This window comes from Clarias gariepinus, chromosome 13, assembly GCF_024256425.1.
Source record: "Clarias gariepinus isolate MV-2021 ecotype Netherlands chromosome 13, CGAR_prim_01v2, whole genome shotgun sequence".
Taxonomy (NCBI): domain Eukaryota; kingdom Metazoa; phylum Chordata; class Actinopteri; order Siluriformes; family Clariidae; genus Clarias; species Clarias gariepinus.
Genome location: NC_071112.1, coordinates 23,105,959 through 23,125,199, shown reverse-complemented (window position 1 = coordinate 23,125,199; position 19,241 = coordinate 23,105,959). Strand labels below are relative to the sequence as shown.

At 37.3% G+C, this 19,241-nt stretch overlaps 1 protein-coding gene across 1 annotated transcript; it reads right to left on the bottom strand.

Annotated features, from left to right (window-relative positions):
- Positions 1–6,866: 6,866 nt before the first annotated feature.
- Positions 6,867–18,280, bottom strand: dhx32b (DEAH (Asp-Glu-Ala-His) box polypeptide 32b). The gene is made up of 11 exons (XM_053510541.1): positions 17,953–18,280; positions 17,347–17,540; positions 15,913–16,291; positions 15,526–15,759; positions 15,327–15,420; positions 15,091–15,240; positions 12,906–13,097; positions 10,060–10,200; positions 9,017–9,207; positions 7,904–8,094; positions 6,867–7,634 (listed from the first exon to the last, which is right to left on the bottom strand). The coding sequence occupies exons 1-11, from the start codon at positions 18,178–18,180 to the stop codon at positions 7,454–7,456; spliced, it is 2,175 nt and encodes a 724-aa protein (XP_053366516.1). The 5' UTR covers positions 18,181–18,280; the 3' UTR covers positions 6,867–7,453.
- Between the last annotated feature and the right edge of the window lie 961 nt (positions 18,281–19,241).

The following is a 19,241-nucleotide window of genomic DNA, read 5'->3' as shown; positions in this document are numbered from 1 at the left end:
TATGCGTGTGAGAGCAGCTGTGCACAACATTACAGTTACACAACACCAGAACTCTCTCTCATTCTCACACAGACAAGTTTAAAGTAAAGCAAAACACTGCAGTAAACTCAGAATCCTGTTATGTTATTCGAAAACATGGTATTAAAGCGTGGTATTAAAACATTCCCCAACTATAATAATCCAAAGGCTTCGACAGATAACCCCATAAACCGCAGCATCTGTTTACCTGGCACAAATGTTCCATCAGGGACTTAAAAACCATGCAGTTAAGGAAAAAAAAAAACTTGCGTTTCAAATATTAAGAACATGAGCAAAAAAGGAACTACAGTATTATATAAATTTATTGAAGCCTTAATAATGAAAACATTTTTCTAACTTGAAGCAAATCACTTCCATTGTATTAAAAGACTCCACACCATGGGTTTAAAGAGAAAAACACTTGTTGACAGCAGTGTTATTGGACTGGAACAAATAAAAAAATTAATTATCTGTTAGTTTTTAATTTAAAAAGGTTGAAGCTAAAAATAAGTTGATCAGCTTTAATGCAGTCAGTGATATTATTTTATGTTGAAGCCCACGTACATGTCTGTCTGTCTTTTTATACTGGAGAACTTTCTGCTTAACTTATTAATACGAAGAAATACAATTTTATATCAAGGTTGAGTAGATTACGCCTTGTTTACGCTAAGTTGTACTTCTTTCGGCGTCAGCCAAATACACTCCCTGTTCAAAGTAGATTAGTAAATTTGGCACATAACTGTTCATAACATCACTTTTACTCAACATTAAGATTTTAGCGCATAACAGTGTGCTGTCAGTTGCTCCAACAACCAGTGTTTTATCTCATAGAGGCATTCCACATGCCTGCTTTTTATTAGCACCACAGTTTTGGAACATATGAGACAAACTGGTTTTAAACTTCCTGCTGGAAGAATACACATACATCCATTCATCTTGGAGTTCAGTTTTCATAGTGTACTTTCCTTCTTTTTGGAGTAAGCCTCATATTCGTCCTGGAGTCAGCGCCATATTCGTCAAAAAACCGCTGGAGAGTGTGAGGTAATCTGCTCATAAAACTGCTCATAACATCTACTCAACCTCTACTTAACATTTTGACTACATTTATGGCTCAGATTTAAGTTCAGGCAAAAATCTTTCTAAGACTGGTTTCTGGCCCTCCAATGTATAAAAGGTAAATATACAGACAAAACCTTTCTTTTATTTATATACTATAGATGTAACCATTACAAACACTGGTAGACCAGCACTTAAATACAGTTGCTTAAATACTATACAATTACAAATGCTGCTATTGGAAACTAATCATTACACTACTCTGTTGTTGGTTTTATACCGTTTAACCACATTATTCTAATAAGCTATTGTCAAACAATACTGTGCAAAAATCTTGAGCCACCCTATTTCTTCATAGTAAATTAAATTATGTAGATTAAAGAAATGGGAACAAGTCTGTTTCTGTGACAGGCCGCTCTTAAAAACAAGTTCTGGTTCTAATTAACATATCTTAAGTAACCATTTAATCCATTTTTTCTAAGTAACCATTCTAATTAAGTAAAGAGAAAAAACCAAGTGTCATAATTTAAACATCACAAAAGGGAAGGTCTTATTTGTTGGTAGATCAACGTATCTCTCCAGTCTTATAGCAGATAAGAAAAATAATCTTCGATTCTTATTTAAAACTGTAGACTACCACAGAAACATGCTTACCAATACAATATAGAAATCAGGACTTCATGATTTTTTATATGATCAAATTAAAAATATCAGACAAAAAAAAAAAAACAGATTTTTTATTTAATAAATATTGATGTAGGATCAGATTAGCACTTGCAATGGCAATGCATCTAAATCTTTTAAACAAGCAGTTATTAAACCCCTAGTCAAGAAACCTGAATGTGACACTGTCAGCGATTCAACTATAGGCCAATATCAAAACTCTCCTTTATATCTAAGCTCATGGAAAGGGTTGTAGCACAGCAGTTAAGCTCATATCTACATAGGAATAACATTCATGAAATGTATTGTATCAGTCAGGATTTAGGCCTTATCATAGCACAGAGACAGCACTGGTTAAAGTGGTAAATGACCGACTACTGGCCACTGATCGGGGTTGTGTCTCTTTGCTTATGTTGTTCGACCTTAGTGCAGCTTTTGACACCGTTGATCAGTGTTCTCTTTGGTATATTAGAAAACATTGTAGGAGATAAAGAAACAGCCCTGTTTATTATAAAATTGCGACCATGTGTGTCCAAGTATAGTGAGAGTTCTTGAAAAGTTAGGTACTGTAGCAGTGTGAGCGATAAATCTTTTTAATGCCAATGCAACGTCACTGTGAAATCCTTAAATGGATCCAAAAGAAAGTGTCATTATATACTGTACTGTAGGTTCCTTATTAAAGTCACACAAAAAGAAAAGGAATCTGTTAGTGTGTATGTATAAGAAAGTTGTCCTACACAATCACCCCTCTCTCTCTCGTCTCCCTTACACAACCCACCTTTTTTTTTTTTAAAAAGGTTTAAAAGTGCAGGTTAAATAGTTTAATTTTTACTTTAGATTTTGGATTCATCATTTTTCCCATCATTTCATTATTTCTTATGAGGAAATTCACTTTAATATATACGAGTGCTTTGGGTTACAAGCATAATATATGAGTGCTTTGGATTTTATCATTATTATTATTATTATTATTATTATGTTGCTGTTGTTTTAACTAATTAATAAAAAAAATTACAGTGCATCAATATTCAATCAATTATAATTGTTAATTATGCAATTATAATTGTAGTTTGAACAAGAAATATTAGTGTTCTTCTCCCTAAAAGAGTCCAGCTCTAAGGATGAACAATTTGTGTCCTTCAGAGAGACACACATCCTTATAAGAGAGTAAGTTAAGAGCAAGCCCCACCCTCAAAGATTAAAAACCCACTAAGGACCACTGAGCAGTAAAAGTATAATAATGATTAACATGTTACAGTGGCACCTGAACATGGTTTGGGATATTTTAAGCACAAGTGAACATTTTGTCCTTGAAGTTGAAAAAATGGCAACTTTTTAAGGATTTGTGTGACTTTGACAATGGTCCAAAGTCTTTAAGTGGGTCAGAACAACTTAAAAACTGCAGTTGTTCCCAGTCTGCAGTGATCAAGACCCACCAAAAGTGGTTAAAGAAGGAAAAACTTGTGAACCAGTGACATGGCTAAGGCTCACTGATGCACATGGGCTGTAAAGGCTATATTTAAACTCAATATTAGGGGGTGGGTTGTGGTGGTCATATATTATGCTAAAAACTGATGACAATGGTTCCAACTATGTGCTGATATATTTTATATGTTTTTTTGCAGCTATGGTAAGTTTTGAGAAGACCGCGAGTATGAGGCAGACTTTGAGTTTGCACTGTAAAACAAATCCAAAATTTAATTTGTAATTTACCCTAACCAGCAAAGTAACAATATACAGTGAGCATGAAAAAAAAGTTGTTCTTTGTGGTCTAGTTCTTCTGTGTTACATCATTAGTTTATTTCTTTAAAGGAGAAATGGGTTGTCCGGATTCTTATAGGTTTTAATGGGTCTTATGAGTACTGAGACAAAGTCTGATCTTAGGTGTGATCAAGAGCTGCTTTGTGAGGGGAGTGAAAGTCAGGTAAAGTAAGGTAAAATGCCAGTTGTTCCAAAATGCTTGTCACATCCATGTTGACATTCTGATAATCAAATGTTATTGTGTTAAATATAACTGCAATTTGTGATATTTCTTAAATAGTAATAATCAGCTATAATCATCAGTCATAACCCTGTCTACCTTTTCTCTTCTGATTGTTTGGGATAAGAAATGCCTATCATGTCATATCTAAAAACATTGTCATGATGGATAATAGAAATTGACAACATACAGTAACAATAAAATAACAATAATTCCTTTCACCATTTTATCTAGAACTACATAACTACACCGATCAGCCACATTAATACCACAGGAAGGTGAACTGTTCACCAACTGTATGCCAGGAAACTCATGACATGATCATGGGCACCCAAGGCTCACCCATGCCCACAGGGTTTAAAGGCCAGCCTGTCATGTCCGACTTCATAGGAAAGTGCCAAAAGCAGCACAAATTGCCGAAAGAAATCTATGGTGGCCATGATAGAAAAGCACCAGAGCACCCAGTGCACCACCACCCACCATACACCAGGCCCAGCAGACAAAGAACCCAAAGACTGCCGACCCGACCTCTAAACACCCCTAATTTCAATCTGAACAAGCACCCATGGGTTGCACTAGACATACTGTACAAGTCTAAACCACGAAGATCCTACCCTGCAACCCACAACAACCAAAGAATAGGCTGCCACATACCCTAGAGACTTTGTGAAGTAATGTCCCAAGGGGCTAGCGCCGCCCCGGTGCCAGAACGGAAACCAAAACCTAGGTAATTCTAATGTTAATGGTTTTAATGTTATGGCTGATTGGTATATAAACAGTACTCTTTTAGAGTGAGCACATTAATATTAAAAATTCTGTTGCATAAATAAAAAATAGCAAGTAAACAGTAATGTGGTATTAGCTGCTTTATTATTAAAGTGCAATTAAATAAACATGTACAGTATAGGCCAGTCAGATAAATTGCTAGACAAAACCTATAGTTGTGGTAAGAAGCTTATTTACACTCATTAGGACCATAAATGTCATGGCAATATTAGGCTTGCAATGAATTTTTATTCTCTACTTGTGGAGGGGAAGAATGACTATAATACATCTTAAACCTCGGATTGCGAGTAACGCGGTTTGCGAGTGTTCCGCAAGACGAGCAAAGATTTCAAATAAATTTCGACTTTTGACGAGTACCGAGTATCATGTATCACGCATGCGCTTCTCGTTTTCATGCCGAGCGTCACGTGATCACAACTGAGCCAATGTTTTTTCTCTCTCTTGCGCTGAGGAATTATGGGTAATCGTCTCCCCTGCTGGGTCTTAGTGCGCGTATCTTACTGGTATAATCAACATCCGTGCACGCGTGTACTGTTTACTATAACACTGTGACCAAGTTCAAAGTTGGATTAATTTGTTTTATTTTTATTTCACAGCAGTGATTCCATTAGTGTGTCGCTCAATTAAGTGTCATTAGAAAGATTTCTTCTATATTTTTCCAATAAAACAGTGTTTCCGTTGTGTGCGCGTGTGTGTGTGTAAAAAGTGAAGGAAGGGTAACTGTGTAAGACAAGAACGGGGAGAGGAGAGGGGCTCCGTACTTTAGCTTCACACACACATAAACAGCGCCTGTGTGCACAAACGGAAACACTTATCTGTTAGGATTTATTTTTACTTTTTTTTAACGGTAAAGTGCAGACTAATTTGTTTTAATATTTACTTTATATTTTGTGTTGATTATTTTTATGTATTTATTTTTTTGGTCTGTGCAACAAATAATTTGATTATTTCAAATTATTTCTTATGGGAAAATTTAATTTGGTTTATGAGTGTTTTGGAATACACGCCCGCTTCGTAAGTAAGCGAATTATGCTCGTAATCCAAGGTTCCACTGAATTACTTTTGGCTTTTCTGAAATCATTTAATCTGTATAATTAACAGAATTATACATGCAGTAGACTTAATCTTTGGCTTAATGTCCCTTAGTAAATGTCACCATTCGCAGTGTTCAATAAAATTAATTACTGGCCAAAAAGTTTGAACTGATCTGATGATTCGAGGTTACGCTGAATAATTCTGAGGTAGTTCTCCTTCCCCATTACTCCATCCACTTTGGAAAGTACAGTACATCAATTCCAATGGCAGCAAAACAGCCAACGAATAATACTGTATTAACACAAGTCTTAACACCTGGCACAATGGTTGCTGTGGTTAAATACCCCACCTTTATGTTAACATAACCTCTGGACCTAACTTTTCTTAGAAGTTCACCTACATTCTTTTGTTCAGTTTAAAGGTGTTGATTTTGGAGTTGGGCTTCCTTCTTGGATGGCAGCATTTTAGCCCATGTCTATACTGTAAAAAACCCACTTGACTGTAAACAATGACACTGGTGCTCCAGCAGCATGTGCCTTGGTGGTTCCTGGGTCGTTCTTGATCATCCGAAACAGTTTTCTCTTAGCAGAAGGAGACAGTTTGGGTCTTTTTCAGTCCTTGCCAAAGTTTTCCAACAACTTGAATTTACAGGCAATTAAAAAAATATATCTGTGGTGGTTCCAATGGACAGTCCCGACTTGAATAAATCTACCATCCTCTCTCTCAGAAAAAAAAAAGCTTCTTGGACTTTTTGATTGCACTTTGTATCAGTCTATCCTATAAGTGCTATCAAACAAACCCTTTTTATACTGGCACAACCAGCTATCGCCAATTATAGTCACCAACAGGAAGTTAAAAGGCCTTGCCTTTGTTAAAGACATTTAGTACCACTAAATTAATAATCTAAGAAGGTGTATGTATATTTTTTATACATGTTGTTTTCTGCTATCGAAGATGTTGGGCATCATTTAGCACAAGAAAAAGACCAGCTTAAAGAAAACCATTGCAAGCCTTATATTGCTATGACTTTCATCTTCATCATGAGTATATGCACATTTCTGACCTGAACTGTACAGCACACACATTGGTTAAATCTACATTTCAGAGTGTCACTGACAGTACAGTGGTACCTCAGCATACAAATTCATCTGTTTAGGAGGCGAGTTCTTAAGGCGAAATTATTGTATTGCGAAGCGCATTTTCCTATAGGAAATAATGTAAATGCAGATAAACTATTCAAGTCAAAAATATTACCAATATTACCAATTTACAACTTCATAATTATATTTTTGCATATAAAAACAATCAAAACATTTAGAAAAGCCAATAAAGTAAAATATGAAATAAACAGACATTAAACTGAAATAATGCACAAAAACAAACAAACAAACAAACAAAAAAAGTAAACTTGATTGGCCTGATGCAAACAAGTTTTGATCGGCTACAGGAAGTACGCACAACCGGATGTATCCGTAACCAAAAGTACTCGCTCATATGCCAGAAATTCTTCATATGCCGTGGCAAATTTCTTGTAAAATTTTGGTTCTTAGGGCATAAATTTACAAGTAGGTGCATTTGGATGCCGTGGTACAACTGTAAACAATGCATCTAATACTGTTAACAGGAATATTATGTAATTTCTATTCCAAGAGAGCACAGAAAGGCTAACTAGTAGCTACAGTGTTTGAGAGACTGCACAGCAGTATTCAAATGTTTTTTTTATATTTACTTCATAATCCTACAGCATTACACTGAACTATGAACTAAGATGATGTTTCTAGAGGTCTATATATTATATCTTTAAAACCACCTTCATTACACCAATTTATCATTTTGCAACACTACAGTATATAGGCGAACAAACCCTGTTTACTTTTTACCCTGTTTTAAAGGCTATAGTGTGGTACACCATGTTCATTGGATGATGCAGCGTTCATAGGACTGTTCCTCGCTGGAGCTGTCGCTGGGAGTCTGCGCTTTACTCGTACCCTTACCCGGTGCTGCTGAGTCATTGTTTATAACATGCTGTAGTATATCTTTACTTTCGCTAGAGGGCAGGTTGCAGAAGAAATACTGAGGAGTCATCTGGATAAACCTGATACAAGAACACACAAAAAGAAAAAACTTCCAAAGGTCACAACCTTAATAAGGTTACATCCATACTACTATTGCCTAATCATAGTTTAATAAAACATTCGCTTTGTATAAAATAATTTAATGCAATATTTAAGTGTTATTCACTGTCAAAGGTCAAGAAATTCCAATTTTCTTGCCACACTAGAAACTATGCATTAAACCAAAATCAGTTTTCATTCACGATCCTTTTTATGTGACCAGAAATAAAGGTTTGGAAGCTGCACTTACTCATGTGCTGAAATCTGAGTGACGATTCTGATGCAGTTATTCTCGGACAGTGTGTGTTCGTGATATAAAACCCATTCAGGAAGTGTCTGCTTGGGGGACTCGGTTCCGTAGACAGAGAAAGGATGGAGCTGAGCAATATGCTTGTGGGTAAGTATGAAGTAATTCCCTGTCCCATCAATGTCCCTGGCCACCTGAGACAGCAGATAATACAGCAGGTAAGTGCAAAAAAAAAAAAAAATCAGTGAACTACAAGTGGAAACCATAAATTTAGCGGCACGCTAAATCACATTAGAAGTTTATTTAACTCAAATTTGTATTTATTATTGAGGGATCATATAAGGTTGCTGAATGATTTGGAAAGAAAATCAAAAGGTGAGCATATAGCTTGGTTAAATGTAAGTATGTACAGTACTGTGGCAGAGTCTACAGCCATGTCTCATTTCTTCCCATTTTGCTTTTAAACGGCCAGACTTTCTTGTATTTTTAATGTTTTGTTAAGGAATAGTTCTCCAGATTTTCTCAAGGACTTAACTGCCTATGATTTTTAGCAAGTTTTTGGCTCTTATTCTTAGTCCAGGGTTTGTACCTGACAAGTTTCAGAGGATAAAAAACATGTAACTTAAGGTACTGTATTAACCAGTCAGAAACAGCTGCAGACGATGACAGATGATCAGGTTGGTGATTAGTACAGTATACTGGTGATCCTGAATACTGAGTGGTTGGGTTAGACGAGAGTGGAAATGAGGTCGCTGCTGAGGTTGTTACATTAACAACCAATTTTTAAATCTTTACGCACTTCGCAGCCTGTCACAGTAAAACATTTGCTCCCATTTCTTTATTTAAATCCACATTTCAATTTAATATAAAGAAATCAGGGGTCACTCTCATCAAGACTTTTTTTTCACTCATTTTTTGAGCAAGCATTTTCATCTATAAAAACTGGTATACTTATATAAAGTACTGTGTCTAAGTACTTTTAAATGCTTTTAAATAATCTTTTTTGAAATTATCATTCTCTGCAACTTGTGTTATTGCCTAGAAAATTTCTACTAGCTTTATATCAGCTACTGTCAAGCTATTATCTTTATGCAAAGCAGATCCTAAAGCTTGTACCTGCATGAAAAAGCCAGCGAGCAGAGCTAGCTTGATGTTCAGGATGTTTGTCTTAGAGCCAAATGCTGGGCACGACACTGGCAGCTCCAATCTTTCGAGGATCTCAGTAAGCTCTGCTCGTACTGCATCAGCCATCTGAAGGGCACTTAAACTCAGAAAATGCTCATCACACCAGCGCTCGATGCTGCAATCTGCTGGACAAATCAACAGGCTATATACTGATATTTCCAAAATGATTATCCACTCTATAATGAGAATATTGCTCTCTAAGACCAATTCATTAATTCATTTAAGCCATCTTCGCTGAATGGGTGGTGGCAGTGACCTATAACTTCATGCCATCGGTCACTGCTGTAAGGAAAAGTTACATTGCTGAGGACCCAACCTTCTTACAACCTACAGTACATGCATACACATTCACACACCCAATCATACACTAAGGGCAATGTGGAAACACCAATCAGCCCTCAACACACGTCTTTAAACAAGCACAGGAAGAACATACGCATAAAAAATACATTATTGTTTCATTTGTAATAGGTCATACTCAGGGATTTGTATGGTGTATATTCCACATAATCTAAAAATAAAAAATTAACAGATTAAAACAGCCTGCTTAACAAATAAAATAGCTATATTCATTTTTTTTGTTTTTTTTATTGGGAGAAAATTAGTTATCATTTATGAAGAGTCTTGAGCATCAGCACTCAGTAACAGTCACAGTGCTTTGCGAAGTTTCCCAGTAGGGGAAGTTCTTTAGGGCAAAGGATTTTAGACTTTCTGGTTTCCCTGACTGACTGAAAAGGAGATGGGTATATTGGTGAAAGCATAGGTGATAACAGGTGATAATTTAACTGTATATAATAATAATAATAATAATAATAATATATAATGTAATATAAAATAATATAATATAATATAATATAAAATGATATCATATAATATAAAATTATATGATATGATATAATATAATTGGAAAAACACTCCAGGCTACGCATTTCCTGTAAATTATGAATTGTCCACACTTTCGCTTGACGACTTACATGAGCTCTGCTGGCTGTGTTTGTAGGCGTTGTACACGTTGACAAGGGTAAAGTGGTCTCCTTCAGTGTGATGAAAACTCTGATGGCACTTTAAGGCCTGCTGTTTGAACTCCACAGGAGGAACCAGGAAACATCTTGGAGCTGAGACACAGAGAAATGTGAAAGATGCCATAATAACTGTACATCATGTACACACCAGTACATCAACAGTCAGACATGTGACGCATCTGATTTGGAAACATGATATACAGTGGCGATATAACGTTTTTAGACCCTTCTTTGTCTTTCACATTTTGTTATGTTTCACACTCATAGTGTATAAATGTACTGTATACAGTAGATCCAACTTTATTGTCATTGCATAGCACAATTACTTGGCAACCAAATGCAGTTAAGCATCTACCAGAAGTGCAAATAGTAGTGTATATACAGTACATCAATGCATAGCTTAGCAGTGAATATGTGCGGTAACTACAGAATAGATAATGCAACAAACTGGAAAAGGGATACAAGCAAAATACAGTACATTCTCAAAATGCATTGAAAGATGTCAATGTGTGAAAAGATTAGAGTGCACCACCTGTAGGATTATAAGGGAACTGCCACATTACCACTTGAAATGCAAATATACAGTACATGTATACATTGAAAATTATTAATAATTAAAAAATATCACTGTGGTAATACATGAATTGCCACATCAATGAATCACGACTTTTCCCCACATCGCTAATATTTCAGTCTTTTTTATTTTTATTCTTCTTCTTTGTCTTTCGGCTGTTTACTTTCAGGGGTCGCCACAGCGAATCATTTGCCTCCATCTAACCCTATCCTCTGCATCCTCTTCTCTCACACCAACTAACTTCATGTCCTCTCTCACTGCATCCATAAATCTCCTCTTTGGTCTTCCTCTAGACATCCTGCCCGGCAGTTCCAACCTCAGCATCCTTCTACCGATATATTCACAATCTCTCCTCTGAACATGTCCAAACCACCTCAATCTGGCCTCTCTGACTTTATCTCCAAAACATCCAACATGGGTTGTCCCTCTGATGAACTCATTCTTGATCCTATCCATCCTTGTCACTCCCAAAGAGATCCTCAACATCTTCAGCTCTGCTACCTCCAACTCTGCCTCCTGTCTTTTCTTCAGCGCCACTGTCTCTAAGCCGTAGAGTATTGCTGGTCTCACCACTGTCCTGTACACTTTTCCTTTCATTCTCGTTGATACTCTTTTATCGCACAACACACCTGACACTTTTCTCCACTCATTCCAACCTGCCTGTATCCGCCTCTTCACCTCCTTTGAACACTCTCCGTTGCTCTGGCCTGTTGACCCTAAGTACTTAAAATCCTGCACCTTCTTTACCTCTGCTCCCTGTAGCCTCACCGATCCTCTTGGGTCCCTCTCACACACACATGTATTCTGTCTTGCTGCGGCTAACCTTCATTCCTCTGCTTTCCAGAGCATACCTCCACCTCTCCAAATTTTCCTCCACCTGTTCCCTGCTCTCGCTACAAAGCACAATGTCATCTGCAAATATAATAGTCGATGGAGGCTCCTGTCCTGTCATACCTCATACTGTCCATCACCAGAGCAAACAAAAAGGGGCTTAGAGCCGATCCTTGATGCAGACCCACCTCCACCTTGAACTCTTCTGTCACACCTACAGCACATCTCACCACTGTCTTAGCGCTCTCATACATGTCCTGCACCACTCTAACATACTTCTCTGCCACTCCAGACCTTCTCATACAATACCACAGCTCCACTCTTGGCACTCTGTCATACGCTTTCTCTAAATCTACAAAGACACAATGCAACTCCCTGTTACCTTCTCTGTACTTCTCCGCCAGCATCCTCAAAGCAAATACTGCATCTGATGTACTCTTTCTAGGCATAAAACCATTTTTATTATTATTATTATTTTTAAATATTATTTTTACATTTATAAAACACTTTTAACATCTGTTCTTACTTTTTCATTGTGGAGCATTGAATTTTTGCGCAGAATTATGAGAAAAAAATTATAGGAATTCATTTTAAGATGAGTATGAAACATAAAATGTGGAAAACTTGAAAGGATGTGAAAACTGTCTAGACTGAATCCTGGCACATCAAAGCCATTGTCTACAGATTACATGCAAATCCACACTCGTATTAACAAGCATGCAGGGTTTTGAGTAAATAAAAAACAAGATCATAACAAGAAAGTATTGATCAGGCAGTGACCAAAGTTGCTGGTTTTCATTTTGATTAGCCGTGATACAAACGATTATCTACCTCGCGCAGGAGCTTCCAAGTTGCACAACAAAAACGCATTTTTATGGTGTTACCTCTTCAAAAATTGCAAGTGATAAAAGCCTCTGAACTGCCTTTTTTTCCAAACTTGAATTAGCAAATTAGTCTTAAACCCACTCATTACACACACTTCACAAGTACATATAAGTCTAAAGTCATTACAGGAACAAGCTTAGTCTAAACCTAAATGCATAAATGTACTAATCAAATGTAATAAATAAAAAATATATATCTGGACTGTGCTTGAATTTCTGTGCTCTGTTTCAATTTTCATTGTGGACTGCATATTAGATTTTTATTAACAATGAAGCTTGTGATTTATGCTGGAATCCAATCCAGTAAACAGCCCAACTGTGATAAATATTACATAAAAATATTACAGATTTATTGTACATTGTCTAAAAAAACGGACTGACATCAATAATGAAAAACAGCTAGAAGCACTAATAATGGGGTGTGGTCAGGGCGGCACAAGAGCAAGTGTGTGGAAAACAATCACACAAGAATGGTTCCTCACTACATAGAATAAGTGAGACAGAATTACCTGTTAGCATGGCAGCGATGGTGAGCACCTCACTCACACAGTCAAATTCACAGGAAGCCAGAAGAGTCTTAGCCATCTGGGGCTCCAGAGGAAATTCAGACATTATTATTCCAATCTCCGACAGATTACCATCGTTATCCAAAGCTGCTAGGTAGTCTAGCTCCTCTAAAGCCTGCATGAGGCCCTCAGGATCTGTAAGTGGGTCAAAAATGTTTTATAAGGAATTATAACTAAAGTGTTTTCCTATAATCCGGGCAAATCCTCAAACTGTGGTGCTTCTTCTTTACAGAAAAGAGCAAGCCTTTTGCGCTGTGTATAAACATGAGAATGAATGAGATTTAAAATAATGTTCATTTATGATGACTACAGTTTTTATACAAACTCAAACTACTCCTGTGTTTCCAGTCCATCGTTACGGCATAGTTTTTGAACAGTCCTTTGCCTGTCTCTCTTTCTCCTAATGATGTGCATGTGGATGTTCCTTGAGCTCCAGACACTCAGAAGCAGGTCATTTTGAGAACAAATAGGCCAGTGAGAGTGCTCTTAGTTCAGCTAGTCATCCCAATAATGTGGCTTGTGTCAGCTGGGCATGATCTGCACGCCAAGAGAAACCTGGCTGACCCTAGCTAGCCATGCTGCGGGAAGGAAACAGCTTATTCGTGTTGGACAGAAGAAGCTTGTTTTTTTAGTGAGTACACTGAATATGTCCTACTGCAGTAAATGTCAGACTGAGAACATGGTTCTAACAAACACAAAAACTGTCAATGAAATATCCCTGCAGATGAGGAAAAAAGTAAAAAAAAAAAAAAAGCTTTATCATATTGTGCAAGAATCACAAACCTAAGCTATAGTTACAGAGTAAAGAAAGTACAGGTCATAAGCAACATAAGAAAAGACAAATGTTCCGTGAGTGCTGCATAAAACAGTAGAGATGGGTGGATTTTTTTTTTTATATACTCTGAATTATTTACACATTTTCATTGCATGTGGTGGGAGTGAATTATTTGCTTTTTTGTTTTTTTAAATAACAATTATGGCAAGACAGAGATGCAAGCTGCTCAGTAAAAATGTGTTTTTAGCTTAATTTGCTTAATTAAATTTTATGTTAAATGTGAAACTCTTGTATTTGAAGGTATTTTGTATTGTTTAAATGTTGCAAATGGTGTTTTACTGAGAAAACTGTTCTAAGAAACATAATTCTTTTAATCATTTATTAGACTTTTTTTAAATAAAAATGTAATAATAAATTGGGATTTTTATAAAATCATGTTACAGAGAATCGCAATTTTAATCGAATCGGCACCTAGGTATCATAATTTCGTATCGGGAGGTGACTGGTGATTCCCATCCCTACAAAACATGATTTAAAGTGCTGCTTAAATGAGACATAAAGTAGAAGTGATTCTGATTAATGACATCAGACATAACACTGATTATTGCATCTGTGCCTTAGTGATCAGCAGTGTGTTGGGGCTAAGACTAAAGAAATAGAGTGACAAAAATGGGGTTAAAGAAATGGGTTGCAAAGTGCCTAAAGATACAATGTATACAGTAGATTGGTAGTTTACAACCTTAACAACCTCAGCAGCAACCTCATTTGCCCCTCGTCTGTTCCATCCATTCAGCATTCAGCATCAGCACTACACCTAATCATTTGTCATAATCTGCAACTGTTTTTCACTGCTTCATACAGTACCATAAGTTAGATGTTTTTTTTTTTAAGCTTGAATGACTCATAGATCGCCATGTGGCTTACGTAACAAAAAACATCCCTCTGAAACTGGTCAGGTACAGGAACTGGGCTAAAAATGAGAGCCTTGAGACCACATAAAAATACAAGAAAGTCTGGCTTTTCGAAGCAAAATATTAAGAAATGAAGGGTGGCTCAAGATTTTGCAAATACTGTAGGTTACCCCTTCTTTAGTGCTACAGTACCATGACACTTAAGAGTTACTGAGTGTTGGCCCGAGATTTGAGAAAAAATGTATTATACAGTGCAACTGTTTTTCTGTTTCAGCTGTCTCTTGCATCACTACAGCAAAAGGTCAAAACTGTAAATGCTATAGCTAAAATGTAGACGCTGGAAGCTTTATAGAAGGAGTATACTTAATATATGGATGTGTCAAAGACTTTTTTTGTTTGCAGCTGTCTTGTTTGTGATTGCTTTTGACTGAGAGTGTCTCACCTGGCCGATCAATGAAATCGCAGTGACCCAACCCAGCGATTTCCATCCTCTTAAGGAAAAGCACTGTGGAAGTGATGTCAGACTCCAGGATGTGAGGCACATTCTCGACTGGAAGGGGCATGTTCTCCAGGTACAAACAGAAACACTTCCCTAAAAGTAACACTCTTTGCATTATACAAAATGATAGAAGCTAACTTAATGTTTACAATCTTTTTTTTTTTTATTCACTTACGTACCTTTTGAAACAATCAGCTGTTTGCGGCATTCGGCTTGGCTTTTGCTGATTGGCTGAATGACAATAGAGCTGGATCTGATTCGAGGGTTGAACACCTGTAAAATATAAAGTCTTTATTATAACACATTTAGAATTAATCATTATGACCTGAATCAATATACAATAGTTATATATAAAAAGGTTGTGAAATTGCCACATACATATCTTTTCTGTACTCCAGCGTCAATGATGAAGCGAATACTGTGTGCGGCCCAGAATAAGTGCTCAGTTGCACCACAAGTGAGGAAGACTCTCCTATACCTGCTGTCTCCTTCTGCGAACACAAAAAGACCATCCTCCTGCTCTGGACTGACCAACACGAGCATGAGCTCACCTAGCGATGAGGCTACGCCAGATACTTCCCTCCGCAAGATGGCATGAGCACATTCAATCTCCTTTGAGAAAGAGAAGGAGGAATGATGAGGTGAGAAAACATTAAAATGAAAACATGACCTTTTTGAGTAATTTGCAAAGGGGGCCTAAGGAGCAATTTTTTGTTATTTCTTCTCAATTAAACACACAAGCTCTTTATCAATACTGGGGCTTACTTGCTCTGTAGCCAAAAACACCACGATATCTCCATGCTCTTGAGACAGATGAATTTCCAAAACCAGTTGAATGGAGGCATACAAATAGTCTTTTACACCTCCCCTCCTGGTGCCATACACAGTTTCAATGGATTGTTTTGCCTCAAGCTGGATTAGAGGCACGTTCCCATAGTGGCGCAGCAGCTTTCCGGAGGAGTGAGGTGCAGTTAGGATGACCAGGCGCATCTCTGGTCGCGCCAGCAGCACATCTTTGAGCAGACCGAGGAGAAGGTCTGTGCTAACCGTACGCTCCTGAGCTTGATCGATTAAGATCACAGCGTACTGCTCCAACAAAGGGTCTGACATCATCTCACAAAGCAGCACGTCATCAGTACAGTATCTGAAAAGGGTTAATTACACGATTACCATATAACTATAAATAAATATGTATACAGATTTTATTGACATCAATGTGCATTCATTCATCTTCTACACCGCTTATCCTGTACAGCGTCATGTGGGCATGGAGCCTACACCAGGAGACTTTGGCCAGGATGCGGGGTCAATCCTGGACAGGGTTCCAATCCATTGCAGGGCACACACACACGCACACACACAACGGGCAATTTGGGAACTTAATCTGCAAGTCTTTGGACTGTAGGAAAAAAACGGAGTACCCGGAGGAAACCCCCAATCACAGGGAGAGCATGCAAACTCCACATACACAGACTAGAGGAATCGAACCCTCGGCCCTGAAGGTGCTAACTACTTCGCCAGCATGCTGGAACATTGATGTTATGAGAGCAATTTATATTTTTGTTTCTATCCACACTATGGTAGAAGTTTATATGTCTCCTTTTCATTATTTAAACACTTATTTAATTGTCACATAGTTTCGCAATGTATACACATCAAAAGTTTTAATTAAAGGGAATCATTTGTGCGTTTATGCAAACTCCAGTCTCTAACTAAATGTACAAACAAAAATTTTAATTAGACAAAAGAACAAATTTAAAGTGTCTGGCCTTCGAAATACTTGACATTAAAATAAGCCTAATAAAGGCAGACAGTGAATTCTCTGAGGGTACTTTACTCAGTTAATTACTGAGGTCAATGTTTATCAAGTCTGCTCCTCTCAGCTGTTTTAATCATAGTCCATGTTTGTGAGTCTGATGAATGCCCATTCAGGAGCATATGGATTGTGTGGGAGCACAGCAGCTGTTGAAGGGGACCCCAAAATCAAACCTGTGGACCTTTTGTTATCTTTTCCTAGCGAGGCAGACGTCTATGAATGGACGTGTGTAGGGGGGAAGGGCTGCTGAATAAATGCAGGGGGTAGTGTAGTGAATACAAAAAGAAAAGTGAACCTCTTGAATGAGCAAAAATCATGTTTAGGCTAAAAGCAATAAAAAAAAAATAACCAATAACAATTGCACATAGTAAACAAATTATTACCTAAGCACAGTGTCGGCACAGCAGCAGTTCTGGAAAGGGATGGCGTATCCCACTTCATGGCCAATGTTCACGTCCATTTCATCAGCCACACGCAGGGCGAGATCCACTGCGGTCTGCCTGTGGATTTGTGTGCATACCACCAAGCCGTGCCGGTACTGCGCAGACAGGCAGAACTCTGCACACCATTGTGGGATCTGCAACACAAAGTCAGCTTACTGGCACAAAAAATAATAATGAATTTGTAGTTCACATGAACTGCTTAGGCTGATTTATAGTGACTAGGAGTCACATTGTGTATTTAGTATTAACAGATTTCTGACAGTTCCCCAGAGTTATGTGTGGCTCTGATCTTTGCGATATTAGTGAATGTTGCCGTAAAATGATGATGAATTGATAAATAATTAAGACTGTGTTTAAGATGTAGGTTTTATACACATAAGGTTTATATACAGTATACATACACAGAAACCGACCAAGAAATGTATACACACTTTAGGAAAATAAAAACTTGTATAAATATTTTAATACCAAATACATTTCTATACATTATATATTATTATATGTGATATGATTGTGATAATATTATTAATACAGTTAAGCACTCACCTGAGTGCTTTGTCCTGTTTTTGCTGTGCCACTGATGATAACTATTTGGTTGCTGGTGATGCAGTCCAGAAACTTAGACTTGGCTCCCCAAACCGGCAGCGCTTTTCTCTCCTGTAATAGTTTATAATACCGGGATGAAAGCGGAAGACCGTCGAACTGATTGAACTCGAGAACATCATCGTCACAGCCCAAGTCATGATTTACAGCCATGTCCGCACTTTTCTCCATACCTAGCGCCTTATTGTTTCCCAATTTCTTAATTTTATGAACTACCCATGATATACAACGATAACTAATAAATATATTGTATTACTAAAGCCCGCCAAAACGCTCGCGCTCCAAGACAATCTCGCTACTTCAACAGATGTCTAGAGGGGGGGGGGGAGTTGCCGCGCACGATATCGGTCACGTGACCTCTTCATCCTATTACAGCACACAGCAGTATGACGGTGCAGATTTAAATCCTTAAATCCTTCCTGTCCTCATTTCCAAGTTTTTTTTCTTTTCATTTTTTCAACCGAAATGACAACTATTAAAAACTAAAGTATAGTTCCAATAGGTATATACACCCTGGGGCGTAGCAAGCTTTACAAAAGTGTGGGGGATGAATGTGATTTGTTTGTTAACAATAACAATGATTAATACAATGACAGAAGGGTACAAAAGGTATTAACATACAAAATATAAAAAGCTTTCAATTTAAATGATAGTGTGATAGTGATACTAGAGTGATACTAAAAACACACTCAGAACACACTTGCTAGACTTGCCAAAGATTTAGAATCAGAAATGCTTTAATAATCTCAGGGAGAAATTATTTTGTTACTCCAAATATACAGACAACATTTTATACAAACAACATACTGTATATTCAGAACAAAAATATAAACAACTATGTACATATATAAATGCAACCAACAACAACAACTGACCAAATCATATATGACCAACTATATCTCTCATTTAAAAGAACCAAAAGTGCTCTTTCTGCTCTCCTTACAAGAGAAACTGCTTAGCAACCTTTTTTTCTGTTTCCCCTGTCCAGCTTGTCTTTATGTACATGGCACACAGTAACACTGTTGAGGCGAGTTTGGGTCAGTGAATATTGAAAAGTAATACAATGAAATAAATGCAAACAGCATCTAATGGTAATAGGCTACTGTTGTTTAATGTCAACATGTTTTCAACTTTCATCTCTCAACTTCGCTTACAGGATTTCTCTTGAAAAAAGTGTCAATCTTCTCCTGCCTCTTTCTTTTCTGCATCTTAATGACACTGTGTGACAAAAC